The sequence below is a fragment of the Mirounga angustirostris genome, unplaced genomic scaffold, assembly GCF_029215605.1.
Source record: "Mirounga angustirostris isolate CCGP_5_RB_7025 unplaced genomic scaffold, mMirAng1.0.hap1 SCAF_8, whole genome shotgun sequence".
Taxonomy (NCBI): Eukaryota; Metazoa; Chordata; class Mammalia; order Carnivora; family Phocidae; genus Mirounga; species Mirounga angustirostris.
Genome location: NW_026991716.1, coordinates 109,745,137 through 109,770,636, shown reverse-complemented (window position 1 = coordinate 109,770,636; position 25,500 = coordinate 109,745,137). Strand labels below are relative to the sequence as shown.

Sequence of the window (25,500 nt, the reverse complement as noted above, 5' to 3'; positions counted from 1 at the left end):
TATCTCAGAAACAATCTATATGACATCAGAACTACATGTGTAAAGACTTGGTAAACCCTGTGAAACCATCTGGGTCTGGTACCTTTTTGCTTTTGATAAGTCCACTGGCATTATAATTATTTTGCCCTTATAAGTTCTTTATTGTTTTTGTTTTTTGCTTGGAGGCCCTGAGTTTTCTCTATCTGTAAAGTCTAGTATTTTACTAGGATATGTCTCAGAGTTGATTCTTTAGAGTCACTTTTCCCGGGTACCCAATGAACTCTCAGTATTTGTTGTTTCAGTTCCAGTTATTCATATATTACTTATTTGCTTATTTCTCTAACTCCTTTTTCTTTTTTTTTTAACCAATTCTCATTCTCTCGGTTGTTTTCCTACTTTTCTTCAGTGCCCTATATTTAATTTTTATTTAAACCTATTCTCGTCTTTTTCTTCTATTTCTTTCTTGTGTTCAGTCAACTCTCATTCACTTTATCTCCCAGCCCCTGTGGTTTTTTTTTTTTTTGCTGTGTGGGGGGATGATTTCTACTCCTGATTTTTAAATTTCTGATTCAAGGGGCACCTGGGTGGCTCAGTCGTTTAAGTATCCGACTTTTGATTTCCGCTCAGGTCATGATCTCAGGGTTGTGGGATTGAGCCCCTCATGGGGCTCTGTGCTGGGCATGGGGCCTACTTAAGATTCCCTCCCCCTCTGCCCCCCCCCACCGCTCTCACACCAGCGTGCTCTCTGTCTCAGAAAAAAGCATTTAAATTTCTGATTCAGTATTTTTCTTTTTCATATAAATTATGCTATTTAAAGATATTGAGTGCATTTTGGAGTGGTCACTACCAGTTTTTCTTCTATTTCATGGTTTTACATGGGGAGGGAGGTGCTTTTCATCAGCAGAAATGTTTGAATTTACATATTCTGCTTTATTCTTACAGTAGCTTTTTATAGAATTAGCTTGATATTTTCTATTTCTGAGTATTTTGTGGCTAGAATTCCTAATTTGAGAGTGTCAACTTCTCACAGTTTAGTTTTGAATGGATGCATTAGGAAATGGGAGAGGAGCTAGCATGGCTTGTATCTCTTTTGTTTCTACAGAATCCTTATTCTTCCCCTCTAGTTTTTTCTTTTATTTCTCAGAGGGAATCACCCCTTCTCTACTTATCTGGGTCTTTTTTCAGAAGCTGTGCTTATTCAAACTATCAATTTTAGCCTTATTCATTTTCAAGCTCCTTTTCTATAGCCCATGCTGTGAACTACCAAATCCCCAAATTGTACTCAATTTTTTAGAACATAGTGTTAGATTTTCTCATTCTGGGGGTGATTTTAACTGTACCTCCTCAAAGTCTTCATTTCCCTGTCCTGTTTTACATGGATTTTAACTGTACTTCCTCAAAGTCTTCCATTCCCTATCCAGTTTTACATGGATGTGTTAAACCTCCTCATTATCACTTTGTGCCCATTGGCTTGCAACAGCAGCAGGAAATCATTTTTTAATTTGGTGTTTATTTCTGTACTTAAAGATAATTTCAAGGATGCAGTATTCTCTGTCTCTGAGTAATCCTGTTGGTGTGGCTTGCTTTCACCCCTTGTTAATTTTGTAATTTGGGAGAGGATGTGTGTAAAGATTAGGAATCAATTGGCAGCAATCTTCTAGACCAACCCTTGAAATTTTAGTTTTTAAAACTTAGCAGATTTATCGGTGAAGTTTTCCAAGCATTTAAGAAAGAAATAACATCAATCTTACATACACTTTTATTGAATAGAAAAGGAAGTTATACTTCCCAGCTCTTTTAATGAGTATAATGTTTATTCCAGAATCTAGAAATGACATTTTAAGAAAGCAAATTATAGACCAGTCCCATAAACATAAATGTAAAAATCCTTAACAAAATATTAACAAATTTAATCTAATGATAAGATGTCATGACTTACGAGGGGCTTATTCCAGAAATTCAAGGTTGGTTTAACATTAGAAAACCAATTAGTGTAATATACTATATTAACAAAAAAGGGAGACAGATCATTACAAGCTGATAGACGCAGAAAAAGCGTTTGACAAAATTCAACATCCATTCGTGATAGAAACTCTTAAGACATTAGGAAGGAACTTTCTTAGTCTAATAAAGAACATTTACAAAAGTCCTACAGCAAACATCTCATAATGATAAAAATAGTGAAAGCTTTCCCTCTGACATCAGGAACAAGGAGAGTACTATCACCACTTCTGGTCATAATTATACTAGATATCCTAGACAGTTCAGTAAGGCAAGATTAAAGAAGTTACAAGGATTGGATTATAAGAAATCTTATTATTCACATATGACATCATTGTGATCCAAAAGAATATACATAGCTAATCTTTTAGAATTAATAAGTGAATTTTGTAAGTTTGCTGGCTGCGAGGTTAATAAAAGACAATAGCATTTCTATATGCCAGCAGCAAACAAATAAATAACAAAATTTAAAAAACAATACCATTCAGAGTAGCATTCGGAAAAAAAAAACCTAACACCTAGGAACAAATCAAAAGGCATGTCAGAATTTTACATTGAAAGCTGGAAAACAATACTGAGAGAAATTAAAGAATGCCTAAGTAAATGGTGAAATAGAAATATACCATGTCCATGGAATAAAAGACTCAATATTGTAAAGATTGACCTCTTCCCCAGAATAATCCAGAGTCAAGGTAGTGCCAATGAAAATCACAGCAAGTTGGGGTGTGTGTGTGTGTGTGTGTGTGTGAACAGTCTCAAAATTCATATGGAAATGCAGAGTACCAAGAACTAAGGAGGTCACAAAGAACAAAGTTAGAAGGCTTATACTACCAGATAGCAAACCTGTTATAAAACTAATTTAAACAGATGATTTTTATACATACAAGGGTAGAAAAACTGACCAGTAGAGTTGAGAAACAGATCCAAAATATATGGTTATTTAATCTAAGACAAATGTGACACTGTTAGTGCATTAGGAAAGAATGGGCTCTTTAGTAAGTGTATGTAAATGTGTAAAATCCATTCAAGATGAATTGCAGATATAAAAGTGAAAGGTAAAACAGTGAAGCTGTCTGAAAGAAAACAGGAGAATATCTTTGTGGTCTTAAAATAGTCAAAGATTTCTAAAACAGGACACAATAATCACTAACCATAAAGAAAAAGATTGATAAATTAGACTATATTAACATTAATAACTTCTATCAAAAACATAACTAAAAGAATGAAAATTCAACTTGCGGAGGGAGAGAAGATTATCTCAATATTTATATCCGACGAAAGACATAGTTAGAATATATAAAGAACTCCTTCAAAGTGATAAGACAGACAACCCAGTTAAAATAAAGGGGCAGAAAACTAACTTTTCAGAGGATATCTGAATGGCCAAAAAAAAAAGTTAAAAAGCACTGAATTTCATTAGCCATTAAGGAAATGGGAATTAAAATCACACCTTTTTATTACACTCCCACAAGAAAAGCTAAGATGAAAAAGATAGAATATATCAAGTTTTAGCAAGGGTGTGAAGCAACTGCAGCTTTCAGAAAGTACTAATGGGCGTGTAAGTTGGTACAGTGGAAAATGCCCAGTATCTACTAACGTAGAATGTCACATACCCTAAGACACAGTAATTCTATTCCTATGTGTCTGTGGTTGACAGAAAATGGCCTTCCAAGCCCTAGAACCTGTGAACATGTTACGTTATATGGCAAGGGGGAATTAGGTTGCATATGGATGTAAGGTTGCTACTCAGCTGACTTTAGAACAGGGGGATTATCCTGGTGGGTAGACCCAGTGTAAGCACAAGGGTCCTAAAATGCTATAAAGGGACACTGAAAAGTTCAGAGTCAGAAAAGGAGGGTTAGTGATAGAAGCAAGATCAGAATTGATGAGTATGAGAAGAATGTAACCCATCAGTGCAGGCTTTGAAGATGGAGGAGTGTGGCCATGGGCCAAGAATTGTGGTCAGGCTTTAGAAACTGGAAAAGGTAGGGAAATGGACTCTCCCCTGGAGCTTCCAGAAAGGAATGCAGCCCTACTGAAATCTTGATTTTAAACTAGTGAGTCTTTTGTTGGACCTTGTAACCTACAAAAAACTGTACTAGAAAGCAGGAGGCATCACAGTTCTGGACTTCAGACTGTATTCATCAAGACAGTATCGTACTGGCACAAAAACAGACACATAGATCAATGGAACAGAATAGAGAACCCAGAAATGGACCCTCAGCTCTATGGTTAACTAATCTTTGAAAAGCAGGAAAGGATATCCAATGGGAAAAGGACAGTCTCTTCAACAAATGGTATTGGGAAAATTGGACAGTCACATGCAGAAGAATGAAACTGGACCACTTTCTTAGACCATACACAAAAATAAATTCAAAATGGATGAAAGACCTAAATGTGAGACAGGAATCCATCAAAATCCTTGAGGAGAACACAGACAGCAACCTCTTTGACCTCAGCTGCAGCAACTTCTTGCTAGACACGTCTCCAAAGGTAAGGGAAACAAAAGCAAAAATGAACTATTGGGACTTCATCAGGATAAAAAGCTTTTGCACAGCAAAGGAAACAATAAAACTATAAGGAATGGGAGAAGATATTCGCAAATGACACATTAGTTAAAGGGCTAGTATCCAAGATCTGTAAAGAACTTATCAAACCCCACACCCAAAAACCAAAAAATCCAGTCAAGAAATGGGCAGAAGACATGAACAGACATTTCTGCAAAGAAGACATCCAACTGGCCAACAGACATAAGAAAAAATGCTCCACATCACTTGGCATCAGGGAAATACAAATCAAAACCACAATGAGATATCATCTCACAACAGTCATAATGGCTAAAATTAACAAGTCAGGAAACAACAGGTGTTAGTGAGGTTGCAGAGAAAGGGAAACCTTCTCTTGCACTGTTGGTGGGAATGCAAGCTGTGCAGCCACTCTAGAAAACATTATGGAGGTTCCTCAAAATGTTAAAAGTAGAACTACCCTGCGACCCAGCAATTGTATTACTTGGTATTTCTCCAAGGGATACACAAAGTGATTTGAAGGGGCAGATGCACCCCAGTGTTTAGAGGAGTAATGTCCACAATAGCCAAAACATGGAAAGAGCCCGGATGTCCATCAACAGATGAATGGATAAAGAAGATGTGGGAGGTGGTATGTATATGTGTGTGTATGTATATACATATATATATATCTCATATATATATCATATATATAATGGAATATTACCGAACCATCAAAAAGAATGAAATCTTACCATTTGCAATGACGTGGATGGAACTAGAGGATATTATGCTAAGCAAAATAAGTCAGTCCAAGAAAGACAAATACCATATGATTTCACTCATATGTGGAATTTAAGAAACAAAACAGATGAACATAGGGGAAGGGAAGGAAAAATAAAATAAGATAAAAACAAAGAGGGAGGCAAATTATAAGAGACTCTTAGCTCTAGGAAAAAAACTGAGGGTTGCTAAAGGGGAGGGGTGTATGCAGATTGGGTAATTTGGGGTAATTGGGTGATGGGCATTGAGAGCACTTGATGTAATGCACACTGAGTGTTATATGCAACAGATGAATCACTAAATTCTACCCCTGAAACTAATAACACATTATATGTTAACTAAATTGAATTTAATTAATTAAAAAAAACCCTAATATAGTATAAATCCAATAGAAATGCATACAGATGTTCATCTACAAACAGGTCCTAGAATGTTCATAGTGGCACCATTCATAATAGCCAAAACCAGGAAATAACCCTAAAGGTCCTTCAACAGTGGAAGTGATAAATCAGAGTAGATAGGGTTAATTGAATTATCTTAATGGTTCATGTCATCATACTATGATAGTCTGATGAATTCATTTTCAATATAGAAATTACCTGCCAAATATTGAACAATTTAAGACCAGTGTTGGCAGTCAGGGTACACTGTCTTTTGTGATACTGGACGTAAAACTGAAATATTATTACTTCATGCAGAAGTTTACTATTTGATTATAGAATATTTATTAAAAGTTAAATCATGCATGGAAATGATTCTCACTAACTTCAGGATATTAGCTGCCACTGGAGAGAGAAAGAAGTCAGGAAGGGAAGGAAAAGGGATGAGAATAGAGTTCAGAAATAAATGTGGCAAAATATTAACATTTGTAAAATCTGGGTAGTGGGTATGTGAGTATGTTATTTTCTGTGTATTTGAAATATTTTGTAATTAGGAAAGTTCTTAGCAGAATACATTAATTCCACCAACTATGATACATACCTTTTTTCACATTCAGTCAGGCCTTAATTAGATTTCTATACCCGTGTTATTCTTAAAAGTAACAGCACAGCAAGGGACCAGTCATGCCTTTATATTCTGTCTTGCTTGGGGTTCTGGAACTAGGCAGGTTTAGGGTCTACACTTGACGAAATCTGGATTCCTCAACAGGTGTTAAGAGTGCTTTTAACATTCACCTAAGAGTAATAATGCTATCGTTCCAGCAAATACTCATTTTTTCTTCCTAATGGAGATTGTTTTCCCCATGAAGTCTTTACTTACTAACAACTAAAACAATAGAACAAAAAGAATCCTTGAGTAAGTTAGCCAGGAGTTACCTAGAAGGTGAAAGGTGAAAGGGGTGATGGTGGTAGGGGGAGCTGGCTGCTGTAGTGCAGGAAAATTGACAGCACAGTGGAATGAAAGGAAAATCAAGCCGAGGTACTTCCATTGTGCTTTTAGGTGATCTGGTAGACAGAACAATGGCCCCCCAAAGACGTCTGCTCACATTCTGTTCTTCCTCAGAACTTGTTATAAGTTGACCCTGGAACAGCACAGGTTTATACTACATGGGTCTACTTACCCCAGATTTTTTACAGTACTGTAAATGTACTTACTCTTCCTTACGGTTTTCTAAATATTTTCTTGTCTCTAGCTTACTTTTTTGTAAAAATATAGTATATAATATATACAAAATATGTGTTAATCGACTATGTTGGGGGGAACCCCCTATGCATGGGGTCAGTGCCCCTAACGCCCATGTTGTTCAAGGGTCAACTGTATTAACTTTTGGCAAAAGGGACCTTGCCAGTGTAATTAAGGTTCTGAAGTTGAAAACGGGGAGATCAGCCTGGATTATCTGGGTGGACCCAATCTAATCACCTGAGCCTTTAAGAAATAAAGACATGAGGCAGAATGGGAAGTGAGAGAGATTAGAGGCGTGAGGCTTCCAGGATGGAGAAAGGGACCTCAAACTAAGGAATGCAGGTGGCCTTTAGAAGATAACAACCCCCCAGTTGAAAGCCAGCACAGAAACAGGGACCTCAGTTGTAAAATCGCATGGAACTTAATTCTGCCAACAATCTGAAAAAGTTTGGAAGTGGATTGATCTCTAGAGATCCCAGAAAGGAAAGCAGTCTTGCAGTATATTTAAATATACTGGAAAACATGAATTTAATAAGCATAAAATATTCCATCAGTATGGATGTACTAAAGTATCCTCCTTTGGTTGTTTCCAGTTTTTCTCTATTACGATTAATGCTGTGATAACTACCTTATATAAGACTTTACTACATTTCCGATTATTTCTTTAGAATAAATCTTGTAAGTAGTTCAAGTACTTAATCAAAGGATATGAAAATGTTCAAAGTTTTTCATACATAATGCCAAGTTATCCTTCAGGAAAGATTCTGCCACTTTATATATACCAGCAGTAGATGGGTATCTATTTGATAGCATCCTGTCTTTTAATGAGTATAATCTTTTAAAGCCGCTTTTCTAATTTTGATAACCAAAAATTAAATTTTAATTTGTATTTTTAAGGTTTTTGGTAATGTATAAATTTTCATGTTCATTGGGGGTGTGTGTGTGTGTGTGTGTGTGTGTGTGTGTGTGTGTGTGAATTGTTTGCATTTTCTTTTCCTGTTTTTCTTTGGAAGATCAAGGATTTAGCTCTTTATACACAGGGTGAAAAACACATTTTTATTCCTCCCATCAGCCATATGAAATAAAATTCTCAACTATGCAATTTAGAGCCTGCCTGTCTAATTTGTTTCCATTCTTTAACCCTGTTTTCCTGAATCTAAATAATAACCTTTAGCCCCAGGTATTAGCGTTTCCAGCTGCTACCCATTAGTCCAAGGTATATTGCAAAGAAAGGGAGCTGTAAGCATGCTTATCCCAAGGGAGCTACTGTCGGTAGCCCTTTTCTTAAAATATGAACTTTATTTATAAATAAAATGCAGACTATCTATATATAAAACATACACTTGCACAGACAAATGTGCATGCTTGTGTGTGCACACACAGACACACACACACACATCCCAGATCTCAGAGTAATTAAAAAGCAAATTTCATTTCTGATATGGTAGTGCCTGTTCTCTGAATATGAGATGTCCACCTCAGGAAAGCAATCACATTGCCTATGTTGGCTTGTTTTGCAGTTACCACCATATTATGTGGAAATTCTTACTTTAGATCCTCTAATATCAAGAAAATTCACCTCTGAGCAGACTTACTAACTGAATATTAAAATCAGAGTTGATATCCCAAAACATTTTCCCATCTGCTCTTCCCTCATTCTACCATCACCCCCTTCCATACACGAATACAAAAGTTCACTCATTCAACCATCTACTTCCTTACTCGGGCAGTCTCTGTATAGAATAAATGGAGCCTCATGAGGCCAATCACTTAAGAATAGGAAATCTACTCTCAGAGTAGATTATGGGGAGGTTATGGAGAGAATCTGTCGGTTCTTGCCTTCTCTTTTTCATAATTTGTCGTGGGGTGCGATGTCAGGTAGAAAGCAGGGAGAAGGTGCCAGGAAAGTACATGTGCAAACAAGTCAGTGCTGATGTTCGAGCATGATTTAAAAGCATTGTTTGTGATCAGAGGTGCTCTTGCTAATTATATACTTTTTATATAACGTATTTCCTCATGTCACCACAATTTGTTTTGTCGTCTTGTCATCTTTGGCTCTTAACATGTACTGTAAAAGGACTAGCAGTTTCTGGCCATAGACTAAAATTTATTTAAATCAATGATTCCAAACTTTAGGTTTATGACAGTGTATTACTTAATTTGTAACATGAATGCTTTCTTTAAAATTTAAAAATATTTATGCTTGTACTTATATTACACAATATTCCTTAAGTTAATCTTAGATATATGTCTATTTTTTTTTTTAATCAACTTGGGATCTTTTGTTTATGCTACTTTTCTAGCAGAAACACCACTGTTACTTGTAGTGACCCACCTATCAATACAACCAACTTCATACAAGCTAGTATACATAGTTTAATGCGTGTCAGGCACTGTGAGGCTACAAAATGTATACAACTTTCATATTCCGAATAAAAGTATAATACTGTGCTCTACTGTGGATGTGGCTGAGGCAGAGATCACAGACTTTTTTTTCTTAAACATACACAGATGCAACCCTCTAAGATTCCTTCTACTTAAACAAATTGTGGCAAATATATTCTAAGCACCTTTCGTATTTTAACTCATTTAATATTCATAGTTCTGTGGTGCTATACTATTACATCTATTTTGTAGTGCTATTACATCTATTTTATAAACAAGCATACTGAAGCCCAGGGACGTTAAGTAGTTGAATCTTCCTCATCCCCTTTATACCGTGTGTCTTTTTCTTTGCTGTGTTTTCCTGGGTGTGGTGCGCAGCCAGTCCAGCGGCAGAGCCAGGCAGTCCGGTTCAAGTCTGTCTTATTTACAATATGTCTCCCGACATAATTATTGGTTTCTCAATTCTTTATTAACCGAGTTCACTAAAAGTACTTTTACTTAAAAATAAAAAATTTTTAAAACCTGGTTTTTTTTTTTTTTAAGATTTTGTTTGACAGAGAGAGACACAGCGAGAGAGGGAACACAAGCAGGGGGAGTGGGAGAGGGAGAAGCAGGCTTCCCGCCAAGCAGGGAGCCCGATGCGGGGCTCGATCCCAGGACCCTGGGATCATGACCTGAGCCGAAGGCAGACAGACGCCTAACGACTGAGCCACCCCAAAAAACCTTTTCTAACTTTTACTAAAATATTTCCTTTTTAAGCAAAACATGATAATTGTTTTAAAATTGTTTTTCTCGGGGGCGCCTCAGTGGCTCAGTCGGTTGAGGGTCCGACTCTTGGTTTCGGCTCAGGTCATGATCCCCAGGTTGTAAGATCAAGTCCGGCCTCAGGCTCCACGCTCATCAGGGAGTCCGCTTGAGATTCTCTCTCTCTCTCTCTCCCTCTGCCCCTCCCCCCGCTTGCATGAGCATGCTCTAATATTTAAAATCTTTAAAAAGTTTTTCTTGAATACATTTGTTCAAAGACCTGCAACTTATAGCTAACTTATTAGAAAGTACTAGCACACCGAACAGTCCTTTGAGGTATCATCACTGACTTTGCAACACCTGTCGAAGGTGATACTTTCTCTTACTACGGGTAGTTTACTGTTGCATCCACACAGTAATGAGGAGTGTATCAATATTTGATTAATTTCCTCATCCCCCTCATCTCTACCAAGGTGTCACAGATTTCAAACATTGCCAATAATAATTACACTGATAAGGAGAAGATACTTGTAATTCTTTTACTTGTCAAAATAAGGGAGTTTAATATTTTATAAATTGAGTTTGCTGTTAAATCTTCAGAATTTTAAGATTTAGGTCTTCCAGTTTTCTGTATAATCACTTGCAGTAAATTACATTACAGGTGGTACACTTGCATCTAAATTCTAGAAGTAATTAGTGTGTAATCCTGGAAGGTCTATCAGGAAGCTGTTTCTATTTTTGGATATTGGACATTTTCTTTGTAGATTATGGTTATCAACATTTAAAATTTTATATTTAAATTTTAATTTTTAGATTAATAGAGTTTTGTGAAAGGTTACCATCTGAATGTTCCATATTTCTCTCATTGTTAGAGTAAACTACCTTGTGTTCTTTTGTCATTAATTTTTCGGTAGTATTTGCTAATGTATATTAAATGTGTATCAGTACACAAACACACCCTAGGGATGATATGTAAAAAATGGATGTCAGAGTTTGATCACAACAGGTAGTTTTTACAAAGATTTCCTCAAGATTTGTTAGAGTTGTAAAAGATGATTCCAAAAAGCATACTTGACCTTGTAAAATATGGCAGAGGAAAAAAAATACATGGTATAGAAATATTCTTCTCTAGAAGCAGAGAATTCCAAGTATCAGTGTGCTTACATAGATAATAACTTTTGTTGTCATAAGCTCATCTACACTGTCCCCACATCTTGGGCGTTAACCAGCTTTTAAATGTTCAGCAGATTCTAAGTGAATGTATTTCTGACATATCCTTTTCTGTGTTGTAGGCATAGCTCTGAGCCAACATCAGCTGTCAATTCTAGGATATAATTTAGGACTGTGACACACTCAATTTATGCTGTGAAAAGTTTTATAGAATTGTTTTCAGTATTAACGGTATTCCTATCTCCAAGACTATTGGACATTTCTGTAATTTCTATTCCACTTTAATTTTTGACATTGTTTTCTGTTTGTTATAACAAGGCAGTACTCCTCTCACAATTTTGGGCTAGATTCGATTCTTAGGAGATTTGTTCTTTCTTCCTTCCCACTTAAATTTATTGAAAACTACTGTTTTCATGGCTATTTGCCTCTAAAAGCAATTGTTCATAATTGAGGCAGATTTTCCCTTGTAGGAGTTCACAGCTGTGAAGAGAAAGTTCTCTTTCCCAGTGGGTTAATAAATAGGCTTTTGTGAGAATTTACTGGAATATTTTTCCTGATTAAAGAGTCAAAGACTAAGAGTCTGTTGTTCTTGGTGCTAATAGAACCAAAACACCTGCAGCTGAGCATTTACACTTTGGAAAGCAGAACTAACATAAGGCCTTCTTTTGCACAGTGAGTAGTTTGACAGCTACATTTTTTCTTAAAAAAATTAAAATGCAGACATGACCTTTGTTCCAAATTAGAGGTTTTAACAGTGAAAGCTCATGCAGTCAAAATAAAATTCATAGGCAGTATTTCCTACACAGGATAGCTTTGTGCATTCTGTTAATGGTGTAATGGATATTTAACTGGCAAATGTGAAGCCTTTTACTATGTCCACTGATTTATGTTAACACTCCCCTTTCTTGTTCCACTTTGCTTCTTAATCACCCTACTCATAAAAACCTTGCTTTGGAAAAATGCATCCCTGCTATAGGCAATCATTATTGTTAGTCCAACCCACGCCACTGTCCGCTTTCTTAATGGCATCCCAGTTTCCGTCCTAGTCTCGCTGTTAGGTGTACCGTGAGGGGAGCACGCATAAGAAGCTAACCTTCCTGGGTTTAAGTTCTGGCTCTGCCATAGTGGCATGGCCTTGAGTGAGCGATTTAGTTAGTCTCTGTGGCTTCAGTTTCCCTCTGTAAAATGGCGAATTATACCTCCTCATATGCTAGTTCTGAGGACTAGTTAACATTAGTTAATACCCCCAACACACATCTCCTCATTCTCTAGTCCCTTGCCCCATTTTCTTTTTTTTCTTTAAAGATTATTTATTTATTTATTTGAGAGAGAGAGAATGAGAGAGAGAGCACATGAGAGGGGGGAGGGTCAGAGGGAGGAGCAGACTCCCTGCAGAGCAGGGAGCCCGATGCGGGACTCGATCCCGGGACTCCAGGATCATGACCTGAGCCGAAGGCAGTCGCTTAACCAACTGAGCCACCCAGGCGCCCCTTTTCTTTTTTTTTTTTAAAGATTTTATTTATTTATTTGACAGAGACAGCGAGAGAGGGAACACAAGCAGGGGGAGTGGGAGAGGGAGAAGCAGGCTTCCTGCCGAGCAGGGAGCCCGATGTGGGACTCGATCCCAGGACCCTGGGATCATGACCTGAGCCGAAGGCAGACGCTTAACGACTGAGCCACCCAGGCACACCCCCCCCCCTTTTTTCTATAGCACTTCTCACCACTGGTCCTATATTGTTCAGTGTCTTTTTCTCCTATCAGGAATGTCAACTGAGCTCAGGGTTTTATTTTGGTCATTCCTGTAGTCCCACATCTAGACAAGCTGGCATACGTAGAGCTTAGTAAATACTTGCTTGAAGACTGTATAGATGCTGGGTTAAGAACCAATTTTTTCCTGACAACTATTGACTTTAACTTTATTATGCATTTTTTTTTTCTACAGTATGACCCTAACATTTCCTACTCCCGTATTTCCACTCAATCCAGATTTTCTAATTAGGCCACTACTCACTTTAGAAAGATAATTTGGGCTTCTAGAAATAAACATAAAATAAAAACTAAATTCTTACTTGCCAAAGCAAAGGATAAACAAGCACAATAAAAATGCTGATATTGTTTTCAAAGGCAAATATTAAGGACTGTGTAGTAAACTGAATTGTATACTTAGCCAGATTCTTTGAACTTTCAGGTTTTAATGTAACAAATCTACCTATAAAGATCTATGGAGATTTCAGATTAGATAATGAGTAGTACTTTATGACTAAAGCACATATACTTAGTTAAGATGAAGTTTTTTCTTTTCTCTTTTGCAGATTAATGACTGCAGAAAGTGAGATCAGATTTGTCCACAAAGAGATGGGTATAATACCAAGCTGGGGCGGTGCTGCCCGACTAGTTGAAATCATTGGCAGTAGGCAGGCTCTCAAAGTGTTAAGTGGGGCCCTCAAACTGGATTCAAAAAAAGCTTTAAACATAGGAATGGTTGAAGAGGTCTTGCAGTCTTCAGATGAAACTGCATGTCTGGGAGAGGCACAAGAGTGGCTAAAGCAGTTTATCAGAGGGCCACCGGAAGTAATTAGAGCTTTGAAAAGATCTGTTTCTTCAGGCAAAGAGCTTTGTTTAGAGGAAGCATTACAGACTGAAAAAGATCTTGTAGGAACAGTTTGGGGTGGGCCTGCAAATAAAGAGGCTATTGCTAGGAAAGGAAAATTTAATAAATAGTTTTAAAAAAATACAATGTGTAAAACTCCAATGATTAACCTTTATAAAAGTTAAATGCCAGAATTACTTTGAAGGCTACACTAGTATTTGTTTTTAATCGTTTTTTGAATAGCTGAACTCATCAAGTAATCTGAAACATTTAGCTAAAATATGTAACACTTTTGGCTTAAAAGTTATCAATCCCCACAGTAGTTCTTACCCTATAACCAACCCCAATTTTTAAAAGGAAAAACCTTTCCACAAAACCTATTCCTGGGTTGTTGTCCTACCTGGAAATAATTTACAAAAATAACTTAATGAAACTTGCACTAAAGAACAAAAATGGAGAGGGGTCACGGACAAGATAAGAAAAGCTATATGATCAGTCATTTTCTTCTGCTCTAAGCAGCTGGGGGGTAGATTTGGGGAGGGGGCGCCTGGCTGGGTCAGTTGGTATGGAGCATGTGATTCTTGATCTTGGGGTTGTGAGTTCAAGCCTCACACTGGATGTAGAGATTACTTAAAAATAAATGAAAAATAAAAAATCTTTAAAAAAGAATTGGTGAATGGCTCTTCTTTTATTCCTCCTTTATTTTTTTTATGGTTCTTTTGAATAAAAATGCTTCCCACCTTACCCTCCTACAAATTTGGTCTTATTTGATATTTTAATAGTTTTCTTTACTCTCTACTAAACAATAGACATCATGTGGAAAGTCTACTGACTCTACAAAATTGGCCATTATGTATGTGCCCTGGGATTTCCAAACTAGTAGTAAGTACTACTTTACTACTGTTTACATAGTAATAAAATTTAACTTTACATCAAAACTTCCTAAGATGTCAGAGGGACTCATGAAGCATCCTGTAACATTTGCATATGTTAAAGTAGCTAACCTTTCTTTTCCGTAACTAGCTATATTTTAAAAGTAGACAATACAAATGCACAACTCAAACTTTCATGATCATCTCTGTAATACAGGCTTTAAAAAACATGTAAGTCAAAGAATTAACTCCCAATTCTAACCTATCACAACAAGAGATAAAAGATTAATTTCAAAGTAGTGACAGTTTTTATTTGCTATGGTAACATTCAAGTCACATTTGAAAAACATACTAAAAATAACTTGCGTATGCTTCAACACGATCCTACTGTTTTGAATTAAAATATAGTAAGACAAACTCACATTACCATTTTTCAGATCCCAATTCTGGATTACCAGGTTAACCCAAGACTTCCTGTTTTGTCACAGATTCTACATTTTGTGTGAAGTAAATTTGTATCTACTAATGCTGTTTAAAATAAGCCTACCCATTTAATTCATTAGTATCAGACCACTAATGAAGACTGGCAATGAACATCTAAATACATATATGGTCTCTACTATTAGTTATGTAAGAAATTTAAGTCTCACGAGCTTTAGGTTGATTTCCATACATACTTATTCCATGCAATTGCTTGTAGATTCTGTTTAAATAGTCTCTGAAAAAAATCAAACTTTCCTGAGCAGGTGACTAAGCTGAATACAACCAGTTCAAACCGCTACCTGTTTATTTTGGCCACAAATGTCAAAATGTTTCCATCCTCTTTCCAGACTCAAACAACAGACAAATTATTTTTGATAAACTCTAGTATTTATTAAATTATAAATTCTGTAATCAAAAAGAAAAATGCAGATCAAGAGAAACCTCAAACTACAAGGACTAGACAGCAAAGCCTATGGGAAACACCATGAAGTATGTTACAGACAAGATTCTGAAACGTGAGTTATTAGCTGTTTTCTTCACATCTCCATTTCAGTAATTTACTATTTAATAGTTGTTATTCATCTATTTTAAAATCCCAGATTCACATCTATTCTCACATTAAGCTTCCTGTTCATACCAATACAAGACATCTCATAGGTGCCAAATTTTAGTAATGGTTTTACGTCAATCCATGCAGAAAAATAAGACACAATGCAAGAGTCAGATGAGGACTGTTAATGCACAGGTAATACACACACGCTGGCCAAAAGAACTGAACAAATTTAAAAAAACTGTAAAATAAACAGACATCAAGAAAACGGGGTTATTACTAAACAGCTCTCCACTATTAACGCCAAGTTCCTTATATTAAATAAATCCCTCAACAGAGACATGTTAGACATTTTAATTTACAGGTCTGTCTTCCCCCTTTTCCCACCCCAACTCCCAAAAATGCACTACCAGGGATGAGTATAATGTTATGTGGGCAGAAATTTACAGATAACCATTTTAACTTTGAGCATGAAGCTGAAGACTTTTTAATTTAAACTTCAGTTACTGTGCACTGTCCATCAGGCCTTCTAGATCTGACACCAGCATCCACTGTTCCACCCCCTGCTACTGATCGATCAGTTCCTGATCGATCTGATAGATCAGATACTGTCTGGTTTGCACTAGGAACCAAAAGTCTCTGTTGGGACAAGGAGTGTTGTGCAACAAGCGCAGATACATCCTCACCATCACTACTGGCGTCTGATTCGGTTTCTTCAATGGACGCGTCTGGTGCGGGTAGCCTGCCTGAAGATGGCGACTCATGATCTTCTTCTCCTTCCCCCCTATGACTCCTTTCAGCGATGCTGTCTCCACTGAGTTGCAAATGAGCAAAAGAGTCTTCCAGAGAAGTGCTTGCATCAGGGGATGGTGTTGCAGGGCTTGTTAACTGACCATCTACTGATGTCAGGGGCCTTACGGAAGACACTAGAGGCTGAACGGAAGAAGCTCCACTCTGTGCGGAGACACTGTCCGCTCCGTCAGCAGAGCTCTCGCGCGCGAGGTTTACAGTATTAGCATCACAGTCCAGCCTAAGTCCAGCTACTCCCTTCTTTGGTATATCTATTATATCCCGCTTAATCTTCCTGCGACGTCCATGTTCATTTCTCCTGTACTGAACCATATTTTCAAGATCAGCAACATACAGAAACCCGGCAATTAACATTTCAGTGCTCTTTTTACCTTTGGAAAAAGCATCTTCCAGCTCTCTACTAGTGCGCTCATCGTACTGCCACCACCCATTTCTTCCTTCATAATACCATGCATATTCACCATTTCCTCTACTCGCAGCCTTGAGTTCTTCTGGTGACAATAAGGTTGGCTTGTCAAGGAAATCTTCAGGAATTTCTTGTCGACAGAGGGCACATCGCTTTCCAAGCCATGAAGCTCCCTTTACACATAGATAGCAGAAAACATGCTTACAAGGCAGACTGACTGGGTGAACACATGTTTGCAGACAAATGGCACATTCAGGGACAGTTAGAGAAGGTGCAGTATTCGCACAGGACTCATTCGCTTTCCTGTTCGTAGGAAGCATGTTTATTGAATGATCAATTTCACCACAGCCAGCCATCCTAAGAAAATAAAATACATATAATATTAAAACTGTATTTCAATTCTTCCAATATCTTAATTCAACAACTCAGATTATTATTAAGCACCTATTATATATGTGGGCTACACAGTGGACTATGTGAAAGCAAAAATGAAAGCCCACCTGCTTATGGGGAAGATTGACATTAACAAAATAAACACACAGTTACACATAAATGTAACTGTGCAATTCTGATTAAGTGCTAGGAATGAGAAGTACATGGCAGTAAGCCCTAGATCTAGATTTCTAATGGTCTATTTTAGATTTCTTCCTGGATGTCTTGAGGGCGAAAAAACCCCCAAAAACTTAAGTCATAATCTGTTCTTTACTCCCTAAAAGCTACCCATCCCCAATGACACCATTATCCATCTGCTTTTTCAAGCCAGAAATCCATCACTGAAATAGCCCTTCTCCTAGTCCTTGTATCCAAAACATCAGCAGGTCTTATCAATTTTATCCTAAGTATCTCCTGAATCCACCTACATTTCTACCCTTCCCTAGCCACCAAATAAATGCTGTTTATTGAATTACTGAATATGCCTCTTAATTGGTCTAGCCTTACCTCTTGCTTCAAAAGTTGATTTCAGGATAAAGACTAGGATCTGTAAGCCCTGCAATGGTCCTGCCTCCCACCTCCCACACCAGCCTCATCTCTATCAGACTTCCCTTTCCTTTTTTTTTTTTTTTAAAGATTTTATCTATTTATTCGACAGAGACACAGCGAGAGAGGAACACAAGCAGGGGGAGTGGGAGAGGGAGAAGCAGGCTTCCCACCGAGCAGGGAGCCCGATGCGGGGCTCGATCCCAGGACTCTGGAATCATGACCTGAGCCGAAGGCAGACGCTTAACGACTGAGCCACCCAGAGGCCCCAAGACTTCCCTTTCCCTTGATCAGGCTTCCAACTACACTGGCCACTCCCTTCAATAGATTTTCTCTGTATGCACAGTTCTTCACTTCCTGCCTTCCACATCCCCCATGGACAAATTACTACCCATCTTATATCCCTCTTGAGAAAGTCTCCATGACTAGGTCAAATCACCCTTTTTTTTTTTTTTTTAATTTCTTACTACCATGTACTTCTCATTCCTAGCACTTATCAGAATTGCACTGTTACATTTATGTGTGTGTTTATTTTGTTAATGTCAGTCTTCCCCATAAACAGGTGGTCTTTGTAAAGGCAAGAAACAGATCACTTTGGCTCGTCTCCGTACTCTCATACAAGACCTGGCAGATAGAGAACAGTCAAATATTTAGCCAAGAAAATGAGTATGTTTTTCAATGAAGGATACAATATCATCAAAAAAATAGATGTTTTGAGTTTTATTTTACTTTTTTTTTTTAAAGATTTTATTTATTAATAAATAAAGGGGGAGAGAGCACACATAAGCAGGGGGAGCGGCAGGCAGACGGAGAAGCAGGCTCCTCACTGAGCAGGAGCCCGATGCAGGGCTCAATCCCACCTGAGCTGAAGGCAGACGCTTAACCGACTGAGCCACCCAGGCGTCCCTTTATTTTACTTTAAATAACATTAACCATCTGGTTGACAAACTTTTTTTTAAAGAATTTACTTACACATACCTTGGGAATGTATAAAAATTCTGTCAGTGCACTTAAAGATCAGCCCTGAAGCAGCGCACTGAAGACTATAATGATAAATTGCAGATGGCCAAGGGAGAAAGGATAACGTGAAACAAGGCAGCTATTATACAAGGAAACCACTGCTAGATAAGAAATCTAAAAACCTGAGTCTCCCTCTCCCTTACTCTTCTGCACCCAGTTAAATCCATAGTCTCTAAATTTCCTTACCTACAAATCAGAGTTCATAAAACTTAGGTGAGAATAGCCAAAATACACAAAAAACAAAACAAAACAAAAATACCAAATGAAAACACTTTGTAATCACTAAAGCTCCACAAATGTTACAATCAGGTAAAAACAAGGGAGAAATGACATGAATACTTAGGCTGCCCTAAAGCAGAAGAAAGGGAAAGAAACGGACAAAATTTGTCCAACTGGATGGTACCGGGCTTAAACACTCACATAAATTTGTTCATTTCTGCCTTATTGAGTCAGATGAACATTTATTAAAAAAGTACCATATCCATATACAATACTGAGTATTGATGGATCTAAAGATACACACCTACTTTGTTAAATAAGGAAACATACATGCAAGCAAAACAGATAATCACAATATGGCCTAATTCCTACAGTAATGTGTTAGGATACTTATTAAAAGTAATAGAGAGAGGTGAGAAGATGGACATAGGCTAAAAGTATGGGGTGCAGAGGAGGCTGGGGAGTGGAAGAAATTGAGGTCAGAGCCATATACATGGCCCTGAGTCAAATAAGCAATGGAACAGCAAGAGATGAAGGTATAAAGGTAATCAGAAGCCAAATCATTGAAGTCTTTTTGTGCCTGCTAAAGAAGCATCTGATTGGATTTTATCCCATAGTTATCAGGAAACCACAGATATTTTAAAAGGGCAGAAAATGATAAGAGGAAGTGCACCAGTGATACGTAAATAGAGGTAAAGGTCTCACAGAGATTGGCAACCATTAATTAACTGCTGCTTAAAATGAATGACAATCTCTCTGTACCAGTTGATTCTGCTGTTTTAAACAAGGAATATTTAGAATTTAATCACCATAAGGATTTCTGCCATTTTCTAAGATCAAGCATTCAAAAATGGGTACAGTGGTTACAAAAGGTGTAGTCAGTAAAAAATGTTTACTATGCTCATCAAAACTTGAAAAACAGTCCTCTTAGGTTTTCATCACAGTACATCCAGTCCAACAATCCATTCTCTTACTGCTTTTTTCTGTGTCCCTGGTTCCTCAATAGACAAGGTTCAAAATGATAGCAAGTTTTGGAAAAGATTGTACTTACCTAGAAAAGGAAGTGGCACAGTCTCAGTGGAAAGAACTGATCACTATGCAGTACTTGATTTCCAAACTCTTTTTCAACCTTTAATTCCATTTCCAATCAATTCCTTTACCAGAAACTCTAAGTCACACAAACTAGTAAAGTACAACTTTTTCCCAACCTATGGTAAGTTCTACCAGATATGAACTCTTCATATGTGTTAGGCACTTAGAGGAGCCTCAAAGTATTTTGACATAAACCCTTGCCTTCAAAGATCTTGTAACTTAACAATCTAAGTTATAAGTGAAAGTGCTTGCTTCTCAACTGGTTAATCAATGCTGTCCACCTATTTCCCCTAAAAAGAACTGGCCATGCACAATACATTTTGTTAGGCTCCCCACAACTCATACGTATTTCTTAAATACAAAATCTTAGTACTTCCCAAAGTGACGAGACAGAATACCACGTATTTCAATTTACATTTGGCAAAAGATTCAGAATACTTTTGTCTGCTCCAGGTAACTTTACACTGTGGTAACAGTCTATGTATATTTCAATTCTGCCAAATATAAGCAGCTCGTAGTATAGCTATAAGAGGTTTTTTAAAAATCACACAAGGTGCTTCTGGGTCTTCAGCTTTCTCATCAGTAAAATGGGGATAATTCACGTTCGAATAAAAATTATTGTAAAGTGAATAAATTAAATGAAAGCATAAACCTGTATATGAAAGCCTCTTTTAATTCATCAGGTTCTACTGCTACATTTATTTTTATTTTTATTTATCTATTTATTTTTTAAAAAGATTTTTTTTATTTGACAGAAACACAGCGAGAGAGGGAACACAAGCAGGGAGAGTGGGAGAGGGAGAAGCAGGCTTCCCGCTGAGCAGGGAGCCCGATGCGGGGCTTGATCCCTGGACCCTGGGATCATGACCTGAGCCAAAGGCAGACGCTTAACGACTGAGCCACCTAGGCGCCCCTTATTGCTACATTTAAACCTCAGTATAACTTTAACTTTTGGGAAGAAAAAGAACTAAATTAGCTACAGAATGGGAGAACAAGTAATATGTATATTCTTACATCCCTTCCCATTTAGGTTAAAGAAATTAGCTGTCAATGAAATTCTTGAAAATCTTTTGTATCTCCATATTTATTTAAAGCTCCAATTAAGAAGAAGAAAATAAGAAAGCCATCCATCCATTTTGATACTATTCATTAAGACAAAAATGGAGAAGGGCTAATGCTCATCAGTACTTGGGGAAAAGTAAAATCTAAGCTGAAAAAAGTCTGATGAATCACCTATACGTGGTTCTTAAGAGACATGAAAATGAATGAATGCCCAAATTAAACCTGTAGAGAGAACAGACAAAAGGCCCAAACACAGAACCTTGGATTATTTCAATATTTACTAATGAGGCAAAACAGTTTACAAAAGATGTTAAGAAGTGGTCAGAGAGAGATGGGGAATAAAGAGACACCACCACCAAAAAAGCTACAAGGAAGACATTTGAAAAAAAGAAGAGTCAAGCAAGGAGAGGACTTAACAAAAGTTAACTATTAAACTCATGAAAATTTCCACTTTTATAGTGAAATGTATGGTGTAAAAGTTGTGAGCACCACACATAATCAGCTATTTTGATTTCCCAGAGACTGTCAAGCCTCCTATCAGTAACTTTTTACTCAGTCAAGACAACTTTCTTTCCCTATTCCCCCAAAGACTATTACACAACTTCTCCAACTTCTTAGTTTAGAGATATCCTGGACTCCTTTATCATTAAAAAATTAGGTAAGAGTGAATCCTGAAATTTATCTTTATCTTCACTCTACCTTATCATCATTCCTCTTGGCTCAGGATGGGATAGTGCTAGTTGTTTTGAAAAGCTAACCCCTCAATTTCTGGTGTTAGTACCATCCCAATTCCCTCAAGATTTTGGTTAATATTCTCTATCCTTAAATTACAAAATCAACTACCATGCTTAGTCTAATGATCTCTTTCAGTCTCAATACATTTGATCCTATTGCACCGAATGATAATGACCACCAACTCTTTTTCTAAAACTTTATACTATGCATTTCCATGATGGTACTCTCTCCCAATTCTCCTTTCTATTATATTGTTTTCTCTTTTCTCTATTTGCCCTTAAGTACCAGTATTCTTCACAAAGGCCCTGTGTGTGGCCCTATTTTCACAGTACATTCTATGTCTAGACAATTTACTGAGTATTTCAGATTAATAAATATACCACTGTGACTCCCAAAATCTAATATCCAGAACCATGCCAACTGTGTTTCCAATATGTATTCAAAGAATTAACCTCAATATTCTCCAAGAACCCAAAATCAAACAGGACTAAAACCAAAATTATCTGCTCCTAAACCTTTATTCCTCTTTCCTTTTTTTTTGAACTTGCATAAAACTTAGAGCCATCCTCAATACTCCCTTATTCCTTGGCCATTTCTCTTTTCTGGACAGAAACTTCTTTAGAATGTGTCCCCTTCATTCCCAAAGCCTGTGATCCCAATTCTGGCTTCTTGGACACACTCTTGTACTAACCTCCTAAGTGGCCTCCCTGACTTCAGTCCTTTCTCCTCCTCATCCCTTTTTCTCGGTTCATGTCTAATTAGTCTTCTCTCCAAGCTTCAATGGTTTTCTACTGCCTACATTATCTAATCCAAATTCCTAAGCACTGGCTTCCAAGTATATTGATATAGCCTTTAGAGTAAAACAGACTTAGCTAAAATCCTGGCTCCATCATTTATTCTCACTACACTGACCTAGAAGAGCATTTCCCAGATTTCTCCAAAAGTAAGAATCAGCTGATGTGCTCCACCCTGGAAATTTGCACGTATCTGTGTTACAGTCTAAAAAATCTGTGTTTTTAACAAGTGCCCCATGGGATTATTCTCAGAGAAAATTGGGAAACACTGACCTCGGGCAAATGACTTCATCTCTCTAATTCTGTTTCTTCACCAGTAAATGAGCTAACTACCATTTTTCACAGTGATTAATTTCAATAATCCAAATAAAATACCCAGTAAGTACCTAGCAATACAGCAAGTACTGAATATTCACTCCCTTTACCAACTCTGAAGTCTCTTTCTCCCTACCCCACTTTGCTACATGGGACTGCTCCCTGACTCCCCTAAGATGCCCCGATATTTAGGCAACTGTGCCCCTCACTCATTACCTTGCCTTAAAAAATACTTCCTAATTTTCTCAACTTAGTAAAATTCTATTTATTCTTTAAGATCAAGCTAAAAGTTCTTCTCACTCTGAACCTTCAGATGGACTAAATCCTTTCAGTTCCAAAAGCATCTTATTGTTACCTCAATATGGCATTTCTTCCACTGTTTAATTAATAATTAATTATGTTTCACTTCCTAGACCATAGTCTAGTCCCTTGATGGCCAGCACCTATAATATTTAACCTACATATATATATACACATGGTTTTTTAAATATGGTTTTTGAAACTCTCTCTCTATATATAGAGAGAGACTTTATACATATAACGGCAAATAACATATGAACAAGATTAAATAAAAGATATATTTGCCCCAATTTTAAAGAAAAATACATATAGGTTTCATTTTACTTTTATCAAATTCTCAACACTAAGAATGATATTGCCATACTTTTAGTATATAATTAAAGCATCATATTGAAAAGAAGATAGCAATAGTTACATGTCAAACTGAGAGAACATGTGAAATAGTATCTACAGGTTGGATAATGTTCATATTAACTTGGAAGAATACGGTGTTCATCATGTAAAAATATCTATCAAGAATAGAATGATGTTCAAAATGGGCACAATCATGGTAATTAGTATTTTAAAGCATATTTCACAAAAACTAAATGATAGGAAAACACAACTGGTAAAACTGGGGGCTAGAGTGAATTCAGTATTAATTAAAATGCAATATACTAAATTTTTAAAAAATCAATTAATCTAGGGGCGCCTGGGTGGTGCAGCTGGTTAAGTGTCTGACTCTTGGTTTCAGCTCAGGCCATGAGATCAAGCCCCACGTCAGGCTCTGAACTCAGCGCAGAGTCTGCTTAGGATTCTCTCTCTCCCTCTTTCTCTGCCCTTCCCTCCCCTGCACACTCTCTAAATAGTTCTTTATTTTAAAAAATCAATTAATTTAAAAAACTTTAATTTAGTGAAACAAGCTTTTAATAATAAGTGTTTTTAAGTCCCATTAAGTCCCTCTTATTTATAAAAGGTGATATTGTCTGCCTAGTTTGGTTTTTAAGTAAGTTACTATGTAAAGAGAAAGGAGAACCTAGAAGATCTAAAAATCTTTCCAGTTTTTTACCCTACGAGAAAATTCTTCTGTCTTCAGTTTCACTGACTTTTATAGAAATTTTTCCTGGTAAGATTTCTGGATATCTACGTTAACAGTAATTTCACATGAATAAAATTACTAACTCAATAAAACATCTAAAACAATACAAAATGCTCATTTTGTGTAATTAGATCTAAATAAAACATATAACTTGGCTTACTGCATTTTATCAGTTCATTTAATTTACTGCATCTTTGGGACAAACCATGATGCCATACTTACATTTCTATTACAAATCCCACAGTTGTCTGGCACAAAAACAAAAGCTCATCTTCACCGGCAGTCAAACAGTGTGTGGTATTTTGTCTTCCACTGCTGTTTCATTCTGTGCTGCAAAAGAAGTTATTTCATCAACTTCTATACAGACTAATTAAGATCAATAAAATTAGTTATGTATGACCCTTTAACAAAATTCAGTGGCAAATTTAGGTTAGAAATCACAAAATTTCAAGACAAGGATACCTGCTTTCACCACAGTACTGGAAGTGCTAGCTAGAGCAATTAGACTAGAAAAAGATATGAAAGTCATACAAAAAGGTAAGGAAGAAGTAAAACTATCTCTATTTTCTATATAGAAAATCCCAAGAATCCCCAAGAAAACTACTAGGGGTAATAAATTCAGCAAAGTTGCAGGTTACAAGCTCAATGTACAAATCAGCTGTGTTTCTACATCTAACAGTCAATAATCCAAAAAGGCAATCAAGAAAGCATTTTAGAGAATGCTCAAAAATTTCATTTATAATAGCATCTAAAAGAATAAAATGCCTAGGAATCAACTTAACCAAGGAGGGGAAAGACTTGTACACTGAAAACTATAAAACACTGCAGAGGCGCCTGGGTGGCTCAGTTGGTTAAGCGACTGCCTTCGGCTCAGGTCATGTTCCTGGAGTCCCGGGATCGAGTCCCACGTCGGGCTCCCTGCTCAGCAGGGAGTCTGCCTCTCTCTCTGACCCTCCCCCCTCTCATGCTCTCTATATCATTCTCTCTCTCAAATAAGTAAATTCTTT

At 37.0% G+C, this 25,500-nt stretch overlaps 2 protein-coding genes across 7 annotated transcripts in view; one reads left to right on the top strand and one right to left on the bottom strand.

Moving 5' to 3' along the window:
• Positions 1–14,448, top strand: part of ECHDC1 (ethylmalonyl-CoA decarboxylase 1) — a 55,301-nt gene extending 40,853 nt beyond the window's left edge. For both annotated transcript variants that reach the window (XM_045865504.3, XM_045865505.3), the window contains exon 6: positions 13,502–14,448. In XM_045865504.3, coding sequence (XP_045721460.1) covers positions 13,502–13,910 — 409 coding nt within the window. In that variant the 3' untranslated portion in view covers positions 13,911–14,448. The remainder of the gene's footprint in view (positions 1–13,501) is intronic.
• Positions 468–25,500, bottom strand: part of RNF146 (ring finger protein 146) — a 34,405-nt gene continuing 9,372 nt past the window's right edge. For 3 of the 5 annotated variants that reach the window (XM_045865506.3, XM_045865508.3, XM_054505554.2), the window contains 2 exons: positions 24,716–24,823; positions 468–17,257 (listed from right to left, as the gene is read on the bottom strand). In XM_045865506.3, coding sequence (XP_045721462.1) covers positions 16,177–17,257; positions 24,716–24,717 — 1,083 coding nt within the window. In that variant the 5' untranslated portion in view covers positions 24,718–24,823 and the 3' untranslated portion in view covers positions 468–16,176. The remainder of the gene's footprint in view (positions 17,258–24,715; positions 24,824–25,500) is intronic. The other 2 variants (XM_045865507.3, XM_064598089.1) reach the window with 1 other exon arrangement.